The sequence below is a fragment of the Lampetra fluviatilis genome, chromosome 1 (assembly GCF_964198595.1).
Source record: "Lampetra fluviatilis chromosome 1, kcLamFluv1.1, whole genome shotgun sequence".
In the NCBI taxonomy this organism is placed as follows: domain Eukaryota; kingdom Metazoa; phylum Chordata; class Hyperoartia; order Petromyzontiformes; family Petromyzontidae; genus Lampetra; species Lampetra fluviatilis.
This window is the reverse complement of record NC_136275.1, coordinates 21,256,798-21,274,880: the sequence shown is the minus strand read 5'-3', so window position 1 is coordinate 21,274,880 and position 18,083 is coordinate 21,256,798. Positions and strand designations below refer to the sequence as shown.

Genomic DNA, 18,083 nt, shown 5'->3' with positions numbered 1-18,083 from the left:
ATTTTTTGCACCGTGGCCCGAGGGACTATCTTGCAGGAAAGGGTCACATCTGGTCACACCTGGTGTGTCTGGAGATTTGGAACCCTGAAGAGTTGGTCGAAATTCATCACAAAGTTCCCCATCACGTCCCGAGCCCTGAATGCTACATCGCGGAATATGGCAGTATAACTAAGAGCTACGCATTGCAAATAAAGAGTCAAAAGTTTATAATTCAGGAATGTAAATATATATTTCTTACCATTTCATTCGTTACTATTTAATATAAGCAAAGATTTTAAAAAAATGTGTTGAGTGAGAAATACTACTTTTTGTTAAAACGTCTGGGTTTTTTTTCAGCAAACGTTTCGTCTCACGCAGCAAGGGGTGACATTTACGCAGCCGATGGAATGTTGTTCGGCATGCACATCTCAGGCACCAGTTGGGTTAAAATTTGGTATGGTAAAACTGTAATTGAGAATAAGCGAGTTTTTTTCTGCTTTGTGTGAAAGCCAAATGAATTGCTTCTCGCCTGTTCAGCAAATTGAACACGTGACCTTCCGTCATCGTGAGGACTGGCAAGATAAACATGCATTTTTTAAATCCAAAACACATAATCGCTGCAGCCAAACTTGCCTCCCAACTTCACGGATGACTCGCACGTAACCTTTTTTAGTTTTCTCAGCAACCGTTGCGCACTTGCAAATGCGGTTACCCAATAATGCTCGACGTAAAGTTTTCTAAAACGGCACTGTGGAGTTGGGGGAGCAACCGCGTGCAGCTGGTGGGATTGGTAGGCACACATGCAGAAAGCTGTACGAAACTGCGTGATTAGTCTCCAGAGCTTTACGTCGATCTAAAGGGACGCCCGTGTTCCATGAGCAAACGACGCATCGTAGTCGAAAATAAGATTCTTGCGCTCGCGATGGACATGTCGACCTGCCTGTGCTGAGAAATCCATTGTTTTTTTTCTATTCACAGACGCTGCGTGCAATTCCTTCGTGTGAACCCTGCAGCCCACTCAAGGCGCTACCCATTTAAAAATGTCAACAACAACAAATTCATCGAGATGAGTGAATCGACCGGTGAGGCGAGTCATCGAACCGGCGCGAGAGAGGCGCAGAATCGTTGTGGTTTTTTTTCTTTTCAAATCAAGCCCAAGACGCCAAAGCTGCCAGCAACGAACACGGAGGGAGTTTGTGTCCCAGGACCGAGCACCAAGACAGCTGCTTTGTTACCCACACTTGTTTGCGTCCACCGCAACATAGTCCACACTCACTTGTTGGCATTAAACTCAAAACACAGTGTGTGCGAGTCAAATTAATATTAATAAATAAGAGTAGAGCCCTTTGGCAATCCACGGCCGGACGAAGGCCTCCTCCCGTAGGAAGTAGGAACGTGAAGACATCCGTCCAGGTTGTGCAACGGCGGTTAGAGCATTGGGCAAGCAATCAGAAAGATGCAAGATCAGATATCAGGGATCGATTTGGTACGTCATCCCTCCGGGTTGGATAAGAGAGAGTTAATCCCTTGTGGAAAGTGAGCAGCGGATGTCTTCCGGAGAGACTGGTCCCCACCATAGAAATGTGGAATTTCTACCGCTGGTTAAAACCACCAGAGGGAGAGGCGCGCTTCCTAACGTCTGCATGTGAGTCCGCATACACGATGGACTTGGTCAGACGAAGCCTGTCTGACTGCAATGGAATGTTTCAGAAATAATGTAGTAAATCTAAAAGCAAGCATGTTTTATCAACTGACTGGCAAATATTATTTTTTACAAACAACTCAACAAAATGAAGCTAAATTCATCTCTCATCCGTTTACTTGCACGGAAGGCGTTTGCGTTGTTTTTCAATCGACTGGTGCGGCACAACAAATGCTTGTCCACCGTGCGATGAATGTATGTTTTGGCCGTGTCGGGTGACAGAGGGCCTCGCGACACGCATTTTGGCCAGATCATTACGACGCGTGTGGCCAAACCGAAAAAAAACCCAGCGGCGAATCAAAGCACGGTGGGAGTTTGCGAGTTTGAGCCAGTGGAGAATCTCACACCGGCACGGCCTCTGACCCTGCCAAATCATCACAATTGCCAACAATGCACGTTGATAAGGCCAATTAACAGTCCATTGTTAAGTATAGAGCAACATCTCTGTTATCCGCCACTTCACCGTCCGGAATGCTCTATAAACCGGCATCTGTCACAGACGGAAATACAAATCTACGTTTAACGTATCCGGAAAAAATCCGACAGCCATCTAGCATCTTGCCATGCGTGCACTTATCGTAGATCCGTTGTTGTTTACGGAAGATTCAGGATGCTGCCGAGTGGTGGTGCTAGCGACATACAGTACTCTACCACTGTGCCTTAAACTGCCCTGCTGCTTCTCTACAATCAACTTAGAATGTTCTACAGCTGACAGGGTGAGTACCTCTGTAAATTGAGTATATTGTCTTACATCATCGTTAAAATTAGGACTTGGTTTCTTTCTTTTAAAGTTTCATGTTCTTGGAAAATGTGGTGAACCGTGAGTATAAATCTCAGATAAACGGGTATATTTGATGAACCGGCACCCGACATTGCTCATGGATGCCAAATAACTGAGCTTTTGCTGTAACATTGTTTTCTCATATATATAACAACACATTGCTATTTTAAGTTTATTTTTTTATTAAAGGCTGGGGGGAAAAAAAGAAAATCTACGTCAGTCTTAATATGTTAAATGCAACTTTGTAAATCAACTTGGAAACTACGAGTATGAAAATAAAATAACGTTGGTAAGTGTTTATATATTTTTAAGGATTACAGCGTAAACTAGATTAAAGTAATTGGAGACAATAAGAAATCATGTTGTTGCTGTAGTTGGCCCTGGCTTTTAATGCTCTTTTATAATTATTATTTTAAAGCAATTCGTGCATTGAGTGTCAATTGTTTGAAGCCAGCGCTGCCAATGGGACGCGGGCTCCCAACTTGCCTCAACGCACCGAGAGAGCGAAGATAAATGCATCACAGAATTATATTTTTTTGCGTAATTCTAGAAACTGCGCCGAGATAGGAAAAAAAGACATCAACCGTTCATTGGTCTGCAAATTTACAAAAAAATTGTAAATATAATAAAAATTGCGACGATGCGTTTCAATTCCGCACCCCACCCCGCCCCTCCCCCCGACCCCCCGGCCTCACAGTAACATAGAGCAGGGACTCGTGTTCGAGGGTTGGCGTTTTGGAGACTCAGTCGATATGCTCGTGTTGTGCTGAGAGTGGAGCGATGGGCGGTGTTGGGAACGTAGTGGTAATGATGTTGTTGGTGGTGGTGGTGGTTAGGGTGTTGCAACGATGGTGTTACAAGCAGCAGTGGCCGCGACATTAGACTATAACGCCGCTTTTGGAGAGACTCTGTCGACATGCTCGTGTTGTGCTGAGAGTGGAGCGATGACGGTGGTATTGTTGGCAACGCAGTGGTAACGATGTGGTGGTCGGTGGTGGTTATTGAGGTGTTGGTGGTGAAACGATGGTGTTATATGAGCAGCAGTGGTCGCGACATTAGACGTGTAATGACGCGGGGTACAGCGGCGGTGTCTAGAAGCGGTGTGGTGCCGTGGTGCGAGTATTGCCGTCAGAGGAGTTAAACGATTCTCAGTGGAACTCGGTGTTGGTGGGTCGAAGCACGGCGCCCTTCGCCGGCAAAAACGGGCTCGCCCTCTCACAGCGGCTGGAGGTAGTTGGCGGGCAGCATGCCCGTCTGGCCGGTCCTCTGCACTGTGCCATACATCCAACCCTCGTCGATCTGCTTCACGTTCTCGATGACGTCGCCGTCCAGGAACGACACCTCGTCGTCGTCCGCCGCCGCGTAGTCGTACACGGCACGGTACGGCCTCTGCACCCCCAACGGACACGCACGCACCCCGGTGAGCGCGCGTCGTCACACGCGCTCGTTCAAATGACGTGAGCCACGTGCCGATTAACCACGCCGATTCTCACGGCGGCGTCAACGAGCGCTGCCGTGCGGGGTGCGTACGAATCGACGACAGATTACCGCGCCAACCCTACGAACCCTGGCGACCTGAGCGTGATTCACGGCCGCGGCTATGCACATATGTATGCTGAACTTCTTTCGCACCGTACATAGCCAGCCATGCTCAATGGCTAACATCAGTGGAGCGTGGTATATGAACCGGGGTGGTGAGACACGAGTGGTGGTGCTGCGGTGAGCACGCTCCACTACGAACCCGGCAACTCGAGTTCGATTCCTGGTCCTGACCTCCCCTAGGTCGACTCAGCCTAAAATGAGTACCTGGTGCGGTATGTAAAAAGATCGCCGCTGGGGAAACAAAGACAGCCGGGCGTGGTGCTGGCCACCTACCACCTTGTGTGCCATGCTGGCCATCAAAGGTGCTGCTCGCTAACAGCACTTGTATTGATATACATACTTGTAAATAGGTATGCATGTGCGATGTGTGTTGCTAATGTGTACGGTACGTATGTGTGGTTGTGCATGTGTATGTTCTTGTGCATGTATATACGTGGCATATGCATGCAGATTAAACGAATATATACGGGTTATACCCATATAGACTGCCGAGATACAAATGCACAAGCTGAACAGAGCTCTGTGCTTAATAAGGACCATCCTGTACACGTATGCGTACCTCCGATCAGCACCGTTGGCTACGTACGGTGCGAAATAAGTTCAACAACACATATACTGCACATGTATCAATGTCTATGCGTATTCAGTACACACACGTGTCAGCATTATTGCTGTCTTGCTCCACACCAAATGCCATCTCCCCCCTCGCCTCGTCCTCGCCCCCGCCCCCCATACTTCTCATCGCCATCCTCATCTTCATCTCGACCCGTATCTCCACCTCGTGTGCCACAGTGCCGGCCTTCATAGGTGCTACTCGCTAACAGAACTTGCCCCAACAGTCTGTTAAGGCTACGGCGGAGGGGAGATCTTTGTCTCTGCGGCTTGGTCACGGGTTGTGCGGTGGGTGCAGCGTGGCGAGGCTGCTCTCACCGTGGCTCTGGGTGTCTGGGAGACGGGTCGCTGCTGCGAGGAGGCGGCGGAGGATACGTAGCCCTGCCCATGCTGGGGACCACCCGAGGTGTGCACTACAGAGCACGGGGACGACAACAGCAGCAGCAGCAGGAGCAGCAGTAGCAGCAGCAGCAGGAGACCACACAATGAGCATGTTGCGCGCAGCAGCCGCCCGGCCGGGCCCAGGAGGATGGAGACGTTCACAGCGTGAACAGAAGTCAAGCGCTACGGCCATCGAACATGACGCACGCACGCACGCGTTAACCCCGCCGGCAAACGAGATGATGGCCATCGGCAAAGGGCCTCGTCGAGATCTTTAAAGTTGGTTTACTCCGTGCAGTTGATTGCGAACTGGTTTTGTGTTCAAAGTGTTCCAGGTCAACCCACCCGTAATGATTGTTCAAGGAGGCTGCTCCGGTGAGTTGCGCCCTTTTGTGAATAACCATTCGTCAGCGTCCGCTCATTTGCGTGCAAGTGTCAAGAAGGTCGCCTTTGTACGCACGTGTTAAGAGATGCGTGTGTGATGATGATAGATGTGCTTATCCAGGAAAGCTTAACCGAGCCTCCAAATTGAGTATTTAAAATAAAAATTAAATACAGAAAGAGGACATTCAGAAGAATATACATGCGAGTTAAAACACACAGATTTTCATGCTTGAATCAATGAACTTGTTCATTGTTATTTATACCTCTCTGTCGTCTCTATGTGCTGTGAATAAGGGTCAGTGCCTGAAACGTTGCCAATTGTATGCGTTTGTTTTTAAGAAAGTGATATTAAAGGATGCGTTGAGATATTTTTATTTGTACAAAGGTTAGGAGACAGAAAAACAAGACATTTAATGTGAATCTGTGCACGCCCTATTCGTCGTTTTCGTGATTTAAACAAAAAATAGAAATACTTTTTTCTATCAAATATACAACAGCACTGCATGTAAATGAGCCACTGTAATTTTTGAGAAACGATTTAGTGACTTTGTCAAACATCTTACTTCATCATAAAAGTGGTTAACTTTAAACTACAAACACACATCGGTTGAGGTAAATATTGAGATGAAACAATTAAAATGAACTCGTAATTTTTTTGCCAAACAACAAATCTTATTTTCAGTTATTTGTATTTATTTATCGATTAAGGGACGCTACATTAATCATATAAAACATAAAAAAATAGCATTTTGTCACGTTTATTTGCCACTTAATTTCATACAAAAACTGTGTTTCGGGAGAGAATGTGAGCAGCGAGGCCTGGAACGAAACTTTTTCAGGGAGTGAAACGACACGAAAAAGGATGCTTCATGCGCAGAGGTCAGAGAGACAGCTCAGGCATGAAGAGGCACAAGGAAGGAAGAGACGGGCGTCGGAGCAAGGAGAGGTGTGAAAACAGCGGCTCCCTTGCTCGTCTTACCCGTGGGTTCTAATAAAACACGATTTGAGAGCAAGGAGGAGGAGGAGTAGGCGGCAGCACCAAAGGAGAAACCAGAAAGGGCTTAGGCTGAAAACACAAGAGCGGTGGGAGAGAAAGGTGACACGGGAGGATGCAGGCAAACAAGAATAACACGGCAGATGAGACCAGACACGGGACGGAGTTGCACGACGCTGACGCAGCCCACCGGAGTTGAGTCGCGGCTAAACAAACGCGCCCCCGGTCGGGACACGCGCACCACCAGGTGCAAGCGCGACGAGGGAAATTTGAGAACGCGACGTGCGGCAACGTTCGATAAATTCGCCGAACCGGACGTATATGCAAGTGTGACTCGTCGTAACGCCAATGGCTGGGGAAACAGGAGCCGGCCCCGCTGCGCTCGTGGATTTTGAGTCGGAACTGACGACACACCGGTGATTAAACTGGGCTCTCAAGTGCGGCAGTGTTGTCGTCAGCTGACTGCATGTCCATAAAACACTAAATGTATTTTAAAATCTCTACATATTCGTCAATGACACCATGACCTGAAGAGAGAATACAAAAATATATATCACAGGAAAAATGTTTGGGAATGGCCCTTCTTCACAGCACATATACAAAAATGTTATAAAGAAGGGTCCATGGCCTGAAACATCACCTGTGACATGTATTTTTTTTTTTAAGGCAATGTTATTGACGAACGTGTGTCTAGTTCTTTTATAAGCTTCTCACCTTTAAAGGCCTTGAACGGGCTGGCTCTAAATGTTCCACTAACCTGCTCAAGTTTAATATACCACTGCGAAAACTTAGATCAGCTGATTCTGGTCTACTCATCGTTCCAAAGAGGACAACATTGTGATGTTCTATGGGAGACGGAGCATTCTGCAGCCAGGCTCCGCGATTGTGGAATCCCCTTCCATGGTCCAATTAGGGATTCCAAGTCTGTCACTTTCTAAATTAACGTCTTAAAACTCACCATTGGCTTTCTTCGTAACTTAAGATTTAAAAAAACAATTCTGTTGTCTGATTGGATTACTCTGCAATTAGTATTATTTGCTTTTATCACAGTTCTTCATTTAATTGCAATTTCAAAAGGAGTCATTGATATCAGCTTTCTATTGCGCTTAGATTTTATCTATATTTGTGAGTGTAGTTTTATTTTTACGGACAGCGCTTTGAGATACTTCAAAATAGAAAGCGATTTATAAAATAGATGTTCTTGGTTCTTTCGGTAAAGTCACGTAGAAAGGAAATAATACAATAATAAAAATAAAACATAATAAAATACAATTCTCACGACGTGTCGGCCACAGACCTGTTCTTCACCTGAGGACGGCTGCTTGCGTTGTGGCCGAAACGTCGTGAGAATTGTATTTTATTATGTTTGATTTTTATTATTTTATTATTTCCCTTCTACGTGACTTTACCGAAAGAACCAAGAAGATGAATCCCTGCAGTCACGAAAGCTTTAAATCGAAAAATAGATGTTATTCTTATTTTTTTTTTCCACACCACCACACGTCGCCTCGCAAGAGAGCGACTCTCTGGCCGCGCAACCGCACAGAGTAGGGACCATGGCATAGCGTTACCTCCGCCGCCTTGGTACCCATGCTGCTGCTGCTGCTGCTGCTGCGCGTACATGCCGCCCTCGTCGGCCGAGTAGCGGGTGCTGCCGCGGCTGTAGGCGGCAGCGGCGTCGCTGCCGACCTCGTGCATGCTGCGACGCTGTTGCTCCATGGTGACGTTGTCCGTGACGGGCGCGTAGCCCTTGCCCTTGTTCTTCTCAAACTCCTCGTGGTACTTGGCCTGCGTCAGCAGCAGCAGTAACACACGGCGTCACATGATGGGAAACCGGAGTTGATAATGAAAATACAATGTTGCTGAACAAGAACGTTTCAATCGGTGAAATTTTTTACCACTTTCACAAACCTTCACGGGTGTCCAGAGACATGGACACCGATACATGAATTGGAACAAAAGCTGAAGAGTACAGCAAAGAAGTGTGGGGCGACACATGCTGTGGAATTGCACCGAGAGGCAGAATGAGGAGCACGTGGATCAGGGAAGAAACAAGCGAGATAGGTCATCGCGGGCTGTTCGGGGAAGCCAGTGGGTTCGACAGGACACATCTCTCCAAAGAGTTAATAATAATATAAACAATATTCCTCACACTATTCTTTATTTTACCCGATGAGACCCACGGAGCGATGTAGCTCTTTTTTCAGAAGTGACCTGGTCACAAATGATAGCTCAACGAAGTGGCTTATTATCATGTAGAATAACAGCCAAATAGTAGTAGGTTTTTACCCTTTCAACTGGTACAAAACTGACACCTTTATACAAGGGATCATGTTTGCAATAACCATAACACAAGCAGTCAAAATGCAAACAAAAAGAAACTCTGATAATAATATGCACTGTCCTTGAAGTTGATTGGTCCACACTCGAGACAGCTTTTCTTAGAGCCTAGTCTCCATTGGTGTTGGACCAGATGACGCCAAAAGGCGTACAACTCAAAAATAGCGCACTATCAGAGTATTGAGAGCTCGGGGTAGGTTCTAAGAAAAAGCTGTCTCGGGTGTGGACCAATCAACTTCAAGGACAGTGCATATCATTATCATTATCAGAGTTGTTTCTTTTTGTTTGCATTTTGACTGCTTGTGTTGTGGTTATTGCAAACATGATCCCTTGTATAAAGGTGTCAGTTTTGTAGCAGTTGAAAGGGTAAAAACCTACTACTATATTTTGCCACTGGTAAAGGAGGTCTCATAGTGTAAACAGCCAAATACTCTAAACGAATGCTTATAAAGGTGTAGGGAAAAACCGGAGGATAAAAATCCACACGACCACAGAGAGAACATGAAAACTCCAAATATACAAGGCACCAGGGTCGGTATTGAACACAAGACCTCTTGTATAACAGGCGAGTTAGTTAACATCTCATTATCGTGGCGCCCCATGGCCGAGGGACGAGGCTGGTGCCCACGAGGATGTCCACCATGGAGGTGGAACAATAAAAACGCTTGCTGTGCAAGGAATGAGATAGATCGTGGCAGTCGCAGTCCGTGCGGGAGGGTGACAGGGTGGGGGGAGGCTTTCATCCAGCAGTGGATTTATCATGGATGCTGCTGCTATTGATGATGATGGAAACATTATTTCGGTGTGAGTTTTTTTCGATGGCATGGGTCAAACAAGAGGGACGTGAGCCAGGCTTGGCACAGTGATGTGTGCATGTGTTTCACCCGTTTACTGCCAGTGTTGCACACAACACTGGCATTATCCAACATTTGTGAGCAAAGCAAGATGTTAAAACTCCAAAGCTAAAAAACTTGACAATTTCTATACTGTACACTCCAAAATATAATTTCAATAAACAAATTATGTAATATTGTATATATATATTTTATTCATGGCTATTTATCTTGGCAAAGGCTTGGCATTCGGATGAATGTGTGGCATGCAAAGCATCAAACACGTGGCAGGCTCGACTTGGCCAAATGCCAGCCTCGGGGGTGAACATAAAACACTTGGGAGCCCTCTAACAGCACACAGCACCTCTGGCCCATGCTCGGGCGCGCAACGCTGCTGCATCCAATCATGAACATCGACGCGGACGCTCGCCATTCAAGCTGAGAAAATGCACGCGCAAGGCATCGATGATTTGGCGATTCATATGCACTGTGTGTAATGGGTTCACGCGACTCCCGGCGAGCCACTTGTGGGCGCTATCTCCACCATGGCGCTTCGCTAACATTGCATGAATCTCGATTTAAAGCTTTCGTGACTACAGGGATTCATCTTCTTGGTTCTTTCGGTAAAGTCACGTAGAAGGGAAGTAATAAAATAATAAAAATAAAACATAATAAAACAATTCTCACGACGTTTCGGCCACAACGCAAGCAGCCGTCTTCAGGTGAAAACCAGGTCTGTCGAGGCGACAGCGTCTGAATGAAACAGCACACGTGCTTGGAGCATATATATAAGCTGGGTTGGAAGGGGGGAAAAGGGCGCCTTGACAAAAGAATATGCATATCAAGAGGCATTTAGCATATTTATGGGAAATGCAAGTATGTGATTAGTACTACTAATGCACAGGCATGAGTAGTACTAATCACATACCTGCATTTCCCATACATATGCTAAATGCCTCTTGATATGCATATTCTTTTGTCAAGGCGCCCTTTTCCCCCTTTCCAACCCAGCTTATATATATGCTCCAAGCACGTGTGCTGTTTCATTCAGACGCTGTCGCCTCGACAGACCTGGTTTTCACCTGAGGACGGCTGCTTGCGTTGTGGCCGAAACGTCGTGAGAATTGTTTTATTATGTTTTATTTCTATTATTTTATTATTTCCCTTCTACGTGACTTTACCGAAAGAACCAAGAAGATTGCATGAATCGATGGTTTAGCGTTCGCGCGAGCATGATGAGCGAACGTAAAATATATGTTAATGGAGTGAAAAATAAAAGACACTCCAAAAGTAAAAACGCAGACGAGAGAATTGGTTCTTGTGTCGAATCGAGACAAATCATCAATCCCCTGGATGGGGGGGGGGGTGCATCAATACACATCTGCTCACACATACACAGACACACTAAATATAACGGGATACCAACATTCACACACGTGCACAAAAACACACACACGTGTGCGCACACACAAACACACGTCCATGCCAACATTCACGCATACGAAACACACGTGCGCGGGCAGTGACAAACAAGCTCACGGATGCACGAACAAAAGCAGGTGAACACGATTACTTTATCACCAGGTGAGCCGACTTTCGCACGCGCACTCACAAGAGCAAAAATTCTGCCCAAAAACGTGCGTCACGCGTACAAACGTGCACACACACGCACACGTGCACACATGCCAAAGCATATGCCGCCACACATGACTATTAAAGTGAGACGCAGGTGATATACATTTGTTTCTAATGTGTAACTTTCCTGTACTCGCTTAAAAAGGGAACAAAAAATATATCTCGATGGACTCTCACCTGGTTCTCAACAAAGGAGTTATTCAGACCACAAGGCCACACATACAGCTGCACTGCTGCAGTCGCAACACGTGCAGCCGCAAATGTGCAGCTGCACACGTACAGGTACACGCATACAACTACACACAAAAGACAAAGACCCCCTGCATAGCCTTAAAAATACTGTTGGGGCAAGTGCTGTTAGCAAGCACCTATGTAGGCCAGAACAGCACACGAGGGGGTGGGTGGCCAACACCACGTCTCCCCCTAGTGGCGATGTTTACACGCCGTACCAGGTACTCATTTGAGGCTGAGTCGACCTAGAGGACGCCCAGGACCGGTTCAGATAAGCGTCACTGGTGTTAGCCGTGAGACGGAATCGAACTCGGTTCGCCGGGTTCGTAGCGCAGCGCGGTAACCACTACACCATTGCTCCCCACACTACTACACCCACTTATAGACTTACAAATGTATACAGGCAAACAAAGACACAATTGCATATACAGCTACCCAACACTTGTATACAATGACCCAAAGATCCCCCGTATTATGGGAAGAAACCGGAGAACCCAGAGTCACCCATGTGGATAAAACAGGGGTAGAACACAAAAATGCCACTCAGAAAGATGCTCGAGTAGGAAATCAAACCCAGGCTCTTCTTGATGCGAGGCATGAGTGTTACCATTGGGCCACATAGGCTGTTGGGGCCAGCACCAGGCCTTACAGAGATATACAGACAGCTGCTGCTCTACTTACAGACACACACACGCATAATTACTGGACGCACAGCAAGCCAAGTAAATGCTCGTTTACACAAGCACAGCTATACACACGAAAGGTACATACAGTTTAAAATGTAAGCTTTCGCGACCAATATCATCCATAATACAGGTTTTTGTTGGGTTAGATCGCGTAAATATAATTGTGTCGATTGTAAACGTTGTGGATTTGCTCTCCAACACACCGGTGTGCTGTACTAGTAACAAAGTGTCGGGTGGTGGCAGGTTTAAAGACACATTTATATTTACACGACCTAACCCAAAAAACCTGTATTATGGAAGGTATATATAGCTACAAGGGCGGGCACAGCGATACGAGGATTCGGCTACACACAGCTACGCATATGGATACAAAGACCTACAACGCTACTCGCATTTGTAGAAACAAGGCGATACAAAGTTACACAAATAAACGCATGCAAGGCAAAATTCCATACACGCAGATACACACATCGATATGTACACAACTACAGATGCACATAACTATACACAGGCTTGCACACAAAGGGTCATGCACGTGTAGCAATGCAATCAACTGTCACGATTCCATTCAAGAATCTCTTACTTTTGTTTAATTTGCTCAGTTTCATTTGCCCCATTCGCCTAAAACACAGCTAACAATTTACTTCAATCACAAATACCAAGTTCCGACATGCATAATTCGGTGGACGAATCGCGAGCCTAATAACTGACTGCAATCGCAAAAAGCAACACACGCAATCACATCCAAGTCCACGGTGCACCCGCCCTCCCGTTGCAACGGCACTCAACGCCCCCGTGCACAGTGACCCACCGTGTGGCCTTCGTCGGCTGCGTGGGAAGGTGCCATTAGCGGGCGCCTGTGAAGGTCGGCAGGGCACAATAGAGGGCAGTGCCGCCAGCACCACGCCCGGCTACTTTTGTCTCGCTCGTGCTAATGTTTACACACCACACCACGTAACTCTTTCAGGGCAGAGTCGACCTAGAGGAGGCCCAGGATCGGTTCAGATATTCGCCACTGATGTTGGGCATGAAAGGAAATCGAACTCAAGTCGCTGGGAGCTATATACAGTAAGCACCAAAGACAAACATCTCCCGTATAGCCTGAACAGACTGTTGGGGCAAGTGCTGTTAGCGAGTAGCACCTATGAAGGCCGGTACGGCATACGGGCAGGTGGATGGCCAGCAACACGCCCGGCCACCTTTGTCTCCCCACTGCTGATGTTTACACACCGCACCGGGTACTCATTTGAGGCTGAGTCGACCTAAGGGATGCCCAGGACCGGTTCAGACATTCGTCACTGGTGTTGGCCGTAGCAGAAATTGAACTCAGACACCTGATCACGCACACACACACAGACACAACAGCCGCCATTGACCAGTCATCGGCGGTGACGTCACCACAGAGTTTGGTGCACTTTGGGGCCATGCGACGTGTCGAAGGCTCGCCGACAGGTCACAGAACCAACCCAGCCAGGATGGGTTAACCGCCTGAGACGACCGACACTCTTCCCGCGCTCCCCACCGTGCGCGCACCGGCGACACAGATGGCGCGCGCGCGTGTAACGTACATCGCTGATCTGGTCCTGTGCCTTGCGGATGCGCATCATCTCTGGCGTGTCCGACACTTGGCTGCAGGCCCTGCCCTTGGCCTTCTCAAACTCCTCCTTGTACTTGACCTGAGACACAGAGAGAGGATGGTGCAACAAGACGTCAGCATGCGTGCGCACATGCGCGTGTCCCTGTGTGTGCGTGTTCGTGGCTGTGCATGCGTGCGTCCGTGTGTGTGTGTGTGGAAGCGGTGGAGGGATGGCGTAATTAAACAAACTATAAATGTGCCCATGAAAACAACAGATAATATGGAACATCACTGCAATGGACATGGTTATACAGTTTATTAAAAATATGCCGCTTAAAAAGAAAATGGCCAAACATCCATCCACATGCAGCATGCTCCTAAAAATAGTCACTAAGACTCAGTGAGGCTGGATACAAAAATATTAGTGTGATAAAATAAGTGGGGACAGTGGTTGTGTAGTGGTTGGCACACTGCGCTACGAACTCGGCGACCCGGGTTCGATTTCCGGCCACAGCTCACATCAGCGGCGACTGATATCAGAACCGGTCCTCGACCGATCGACTCGGCCTCAAATGAGTATCTGATGCAGTATAAACATCTGTACTGGGGAGACAAAGGTGGCCGGATGTAGCTCTGGCCACACCCATTCTCTTGTGCAGCTGGTGTCCATCAACAGCACTTGCCTCAACAATCTATGTCGGCCACAAGGGGTTGTTTGTTTGTTGTTATGAGTGTGTGAGCCATTGACCAATCACCCAGAATGCACCAGATCTCATGAGCAGTTGGGCTATGTTGTTAGCAGAGAGCAGTGCAGAAAAGTTCCTGGTTGTAATGTACTAAAACAGTGAAAGGCCCACCGAGCTATATCACTCTTTTTCAGACGCGACCTGGCCATCACAAATGATAGCTCAACAAAGTGCCTTATCATGTGGACATTTATAGTAGGCAAATACTCTAAGGGCATGTTTCTAAATGTGGAGGGGAAAACCGAAGAAAAACACACGCAACCACGGGGAGAAAGACATGCAAACTTTAAATATACAGGTGTCAGGGTCAGGGGATCGAACCCACGACCTCCTGCGTACCAAGCGAAGAAGTTAACATCTCGCCACGGTGGCGCTGAACACGCGTGTGCATGCGTGGTGCGCGTGGGTAGGTGTGCGGCGAGTGTGCGCGCACCTGACTCTGCAGCTCGCTCTGCTGCTTGAGTCGCAAGTTCTCGGGCGTGTCGGCCACGGAGGTGAACGACTGCTTAGGGTAGTGCCTGCACAAGAGAGGAGACGAGACCGGCGGTGGAACACAGCAGCGACAGCAGCAGCAGCAGGAGGTTTGTGGGGTGAGAGTGGCTGGCAGCAATAACCAGGCGTGACAGACCAACACAGACCCACAAAACCCACGCAACTTACACTTTTAAACTGCCGTCATCTTCATCATCATACCCATAATTAACCAAGGAATCGCACTGCCTAGCGCTGGAAGATGAGCCTCCCTCTTCGGAATGAAAAAGGCAGAAGGGGCAAGAGACAAAGACGGAAATGGTGGTGGCAGGTTTGGAGCCAGCTCATCAGGGGGCACGTTGAGAGAGATTATCATCATAATCAGCCCTGGTCTAGCCACTGCTGGGTGAATGCGCACTCTCGAAGTTGAAGCGCTGATGAACGTTGACCGTCGACCTCCCGACCTGGAGCTGACACCGACGGATGGCCGGACGATGGATGGAGGAGTGGAGCGCAAGTTTGAAGTGACCGAGATCCCAATCGGCTGAGCACAGCATGCCTCATATCTAGCAATCTGATCCTAAGGGACAGTTGCTGAAATATATATGTGTACGTGATACGTGCACAGAGGTAATGTATTATTGCCATGTCATGACTTACGCAGGGAGTGTATACAAGGGAGGGTAGAGCAGCGGTGTGTGTAGTGGTTGGACCACGAGCTCGAATAAGAAAGAGGAACACAGATCAGGGGGAAGTGAATGCAAATTTGGAGACGTCACATTGACGACCCAGGAAATCAAACGAACCAAGGCAGAAACATCACTAGGAGAGGTGACGGACGATGGACAAGACTGGTCATGGAATGGGCACCCAAAGGAGGGGATGAACGCTGCCGAGATGGAGCGAAGAGATCGGCTTTAAAGAGAGCTGTATCGTGACATCGCAGGAACGTGAGGAACGGCGGCAGCCTTCATCCAGCAGTGGGTTGATCAGGGACGATCGTGATAACGACGTGCTGCTTCAACGCTGCATATTTATTTGATTCATAATGAATCAAGGTCGCAAATAAATACAATTATCTATTATTTTGGTATGTATTGTTCATGCCATTAGTCAAAACAATTATATATAATTTGCATGAATTATAAATAACACATTCTTGAACACAAGTGTCAATCTATGTACGGTAAGGGCAAGAACCGATTCTAATTGGCGAGTCGTTAAGGTTGTTCGATATTATACCCACACGTACGAGTATGTGGTAGGGGTGTTAGGAAATGTTCTTGCAAAGCATTGCACTGGTCAACAAAAGAAAACATTTTTTTCTGGCCTGGACTTTTGCAGCTATTTTAGACTAATTTCAGGGTGCTGATTCCAAATTTGATCTCAGATTTGCTCTATCACATCATTTTTATGCTATTGGCATACCCCATTTTCATTGATTTTACCCGAAATTAACTCTGTCACTTATGATTGCAAGTTGTTGCCAGTCAGTGACTGCTTTAGTGTTAAAATATGGTGCTGTATTTTTAGGATAGTGTGTTTATAATATAATTTTATGTAGATATCCACATTTATTTAATATTTTTCTTCTGCAGTTTTTATTGAAAATGCAATATTTGATATCTCAAAAACCTCATGTGATAGACAAAAACTGATGCCAGATTTGGAATCAGCACCCCAAAATTACCTTAGAATCGTTGGAATACCTTATGCCAGAAAAAGTGTGTTGACCAGTGTTGTCAGTGTACTGAGCTGGGCTCCGAACCTATGAATTTTGTTCCCTGAAGTGACAGCGTGCAGACAACTGAAGGCCGGCAGCCAGCCACCTTTAAAAAATTACGATGCGAATGACCCCCAAGCCCAAAGGGCGATGTTAAGGACAACGGCGCTTAAATGAACACAACTTGCTGGACCCTGTTAATATTAAATAGGGTGAAAAAAAAAACACAAGCCGAGGTTTCATGAGTGAACTTGGTAAACATTCCTGCACCCTGTACATGTGTGTGTGTGCGAATGCCTATGCCCCACGCATGTATGTTTAAACCCAGGGACCTGGGTTCGATTCCTGCTCATGGCCAACACCAATAACGATCATTAGAACTGGTCCTGGGCCTCCCCTAAGTCGACTCAGCATCAAATGAGTACCTTGTGCGGAGTGTAAACATCGCCACTGGGGAGACAAAGGCGGCCGGCTGTGATTCTGGCCACCCACCCCGTGGCCTTCATAGGTGCTCGCTAACAGCACTTTCCACAACATTCTGTTAAGGCTATACAGGGGATCTTTGTCTTTGTGCGCGATTGGGTGGGTGTGTGCGCACGTGTGTATGTGTGCGTGCGCACCTGTGCTAGTGTGTATACGTAGGCACGCACGTAAGTGCATGTGTTTGTATTGGGCAGATGTGTGTGTGTGTGAATGTGCGCACCCATGCATGTGTGTGCGAGTGCACGTGTGGGTGTGTGCGTGCTGTGTCCACGCACACTTGTGCAAGCGCACGTCACTGCAAAGGCCTTACATGTTACAGTAAGGCCTCTTGTCGTAGCCCTTGTAGTTTTTCATGTTGAGGGCCATCTTGCAGACTTCACAGTGGAAGCAAGCCTTGTGCCAGACCTGTGGACGGCAACGAAGGGGGGTAGAGGAGAGGGCGGGGAAGGGCTCAATCAGCCGTTGAGACAGCAGCACAGAGCGCTTACTTGAGACAAGGTAGAGTCGGGGTCACCCTCCTGAGATCACACGTAATAACCTTGGCTGTCTTTTCCTCAATACCAATTGCAGTAAATCCCAATTGTGCTGTCGGCATGAGGTCACGGGATGCACACGTTTTATTTTCATTCTGACCTCTGCGGGTAGCAGTGCATAACCGCGTGCTAGAGAGTGATCATGGCCAGGGATGGGCAACCAAAATAACAAGAGACATTTTTTTTTGAATTCGGCAAAAAAAATTGCAAGAGCTGCAATGCACTGTGGTGGTGAATACGAGACGGTGAGTCCTTAATAAACAACGTCACGAAGTAGTCACTTAAAGAGCCGCGTGCCGCTCCGAAGCCCACAGGTTGCCGACTCCTGGTCATGGCAGATGAGGTCACTGAGGGACACAGGTGTGTATGGCATGCAAAGATTGGCCACAGC

The 18,083-nt window shown here is 47.3% G+C and overlaps 1 protein-coding gene across 2 annotated transcripts in view; it reads right to left on the bottom strand.

The window, feature by feature from the left end:
- Positions 1-287: 287 nt before the first annotated feature.
- The window catches only part of LOC144933909 (LIM zinc-binding domain-containing Nebulette-like), a 60,865-nt gene continuing 43,069 nt past the window's right edge, over positions 288-18,083 (bottom strand). Inside the window, exons 4-9 of one of the 2 annotated variants that reach the window (XM_078859212.1) lie at positions 17,470-17,564; positions 14,916-15,000; positions 13,729-13,836; positions 8,057-8,223; positions 4,995-5,089; positions 288-3,851 (exon numbers count right to left, since the gene is read on the bottom strand). In XM_078859212.1, the coding sequence (XP_078715338.1) occupies positions 3,346-3,851; positions 4,995-5,089; positions 8,057-8,223; positions 13,729-13,836; positions 14,916-15,000; positions 17,470-17,564 (1,056 nt within the window). In that variant the 3' untranslated portion in view covers positions 288-3,345. Of the gene's footprint in view, positions 3,852-4,994; positions 5,090-8,006; positions 8,224-13,728; positions 13,837-14,915; positions 15,001-17,469; positions 17,565-18,083 lie in introns of both variants that reach the window. The other variant, XM_078859222.1, reaches the window with a different exon arrangement.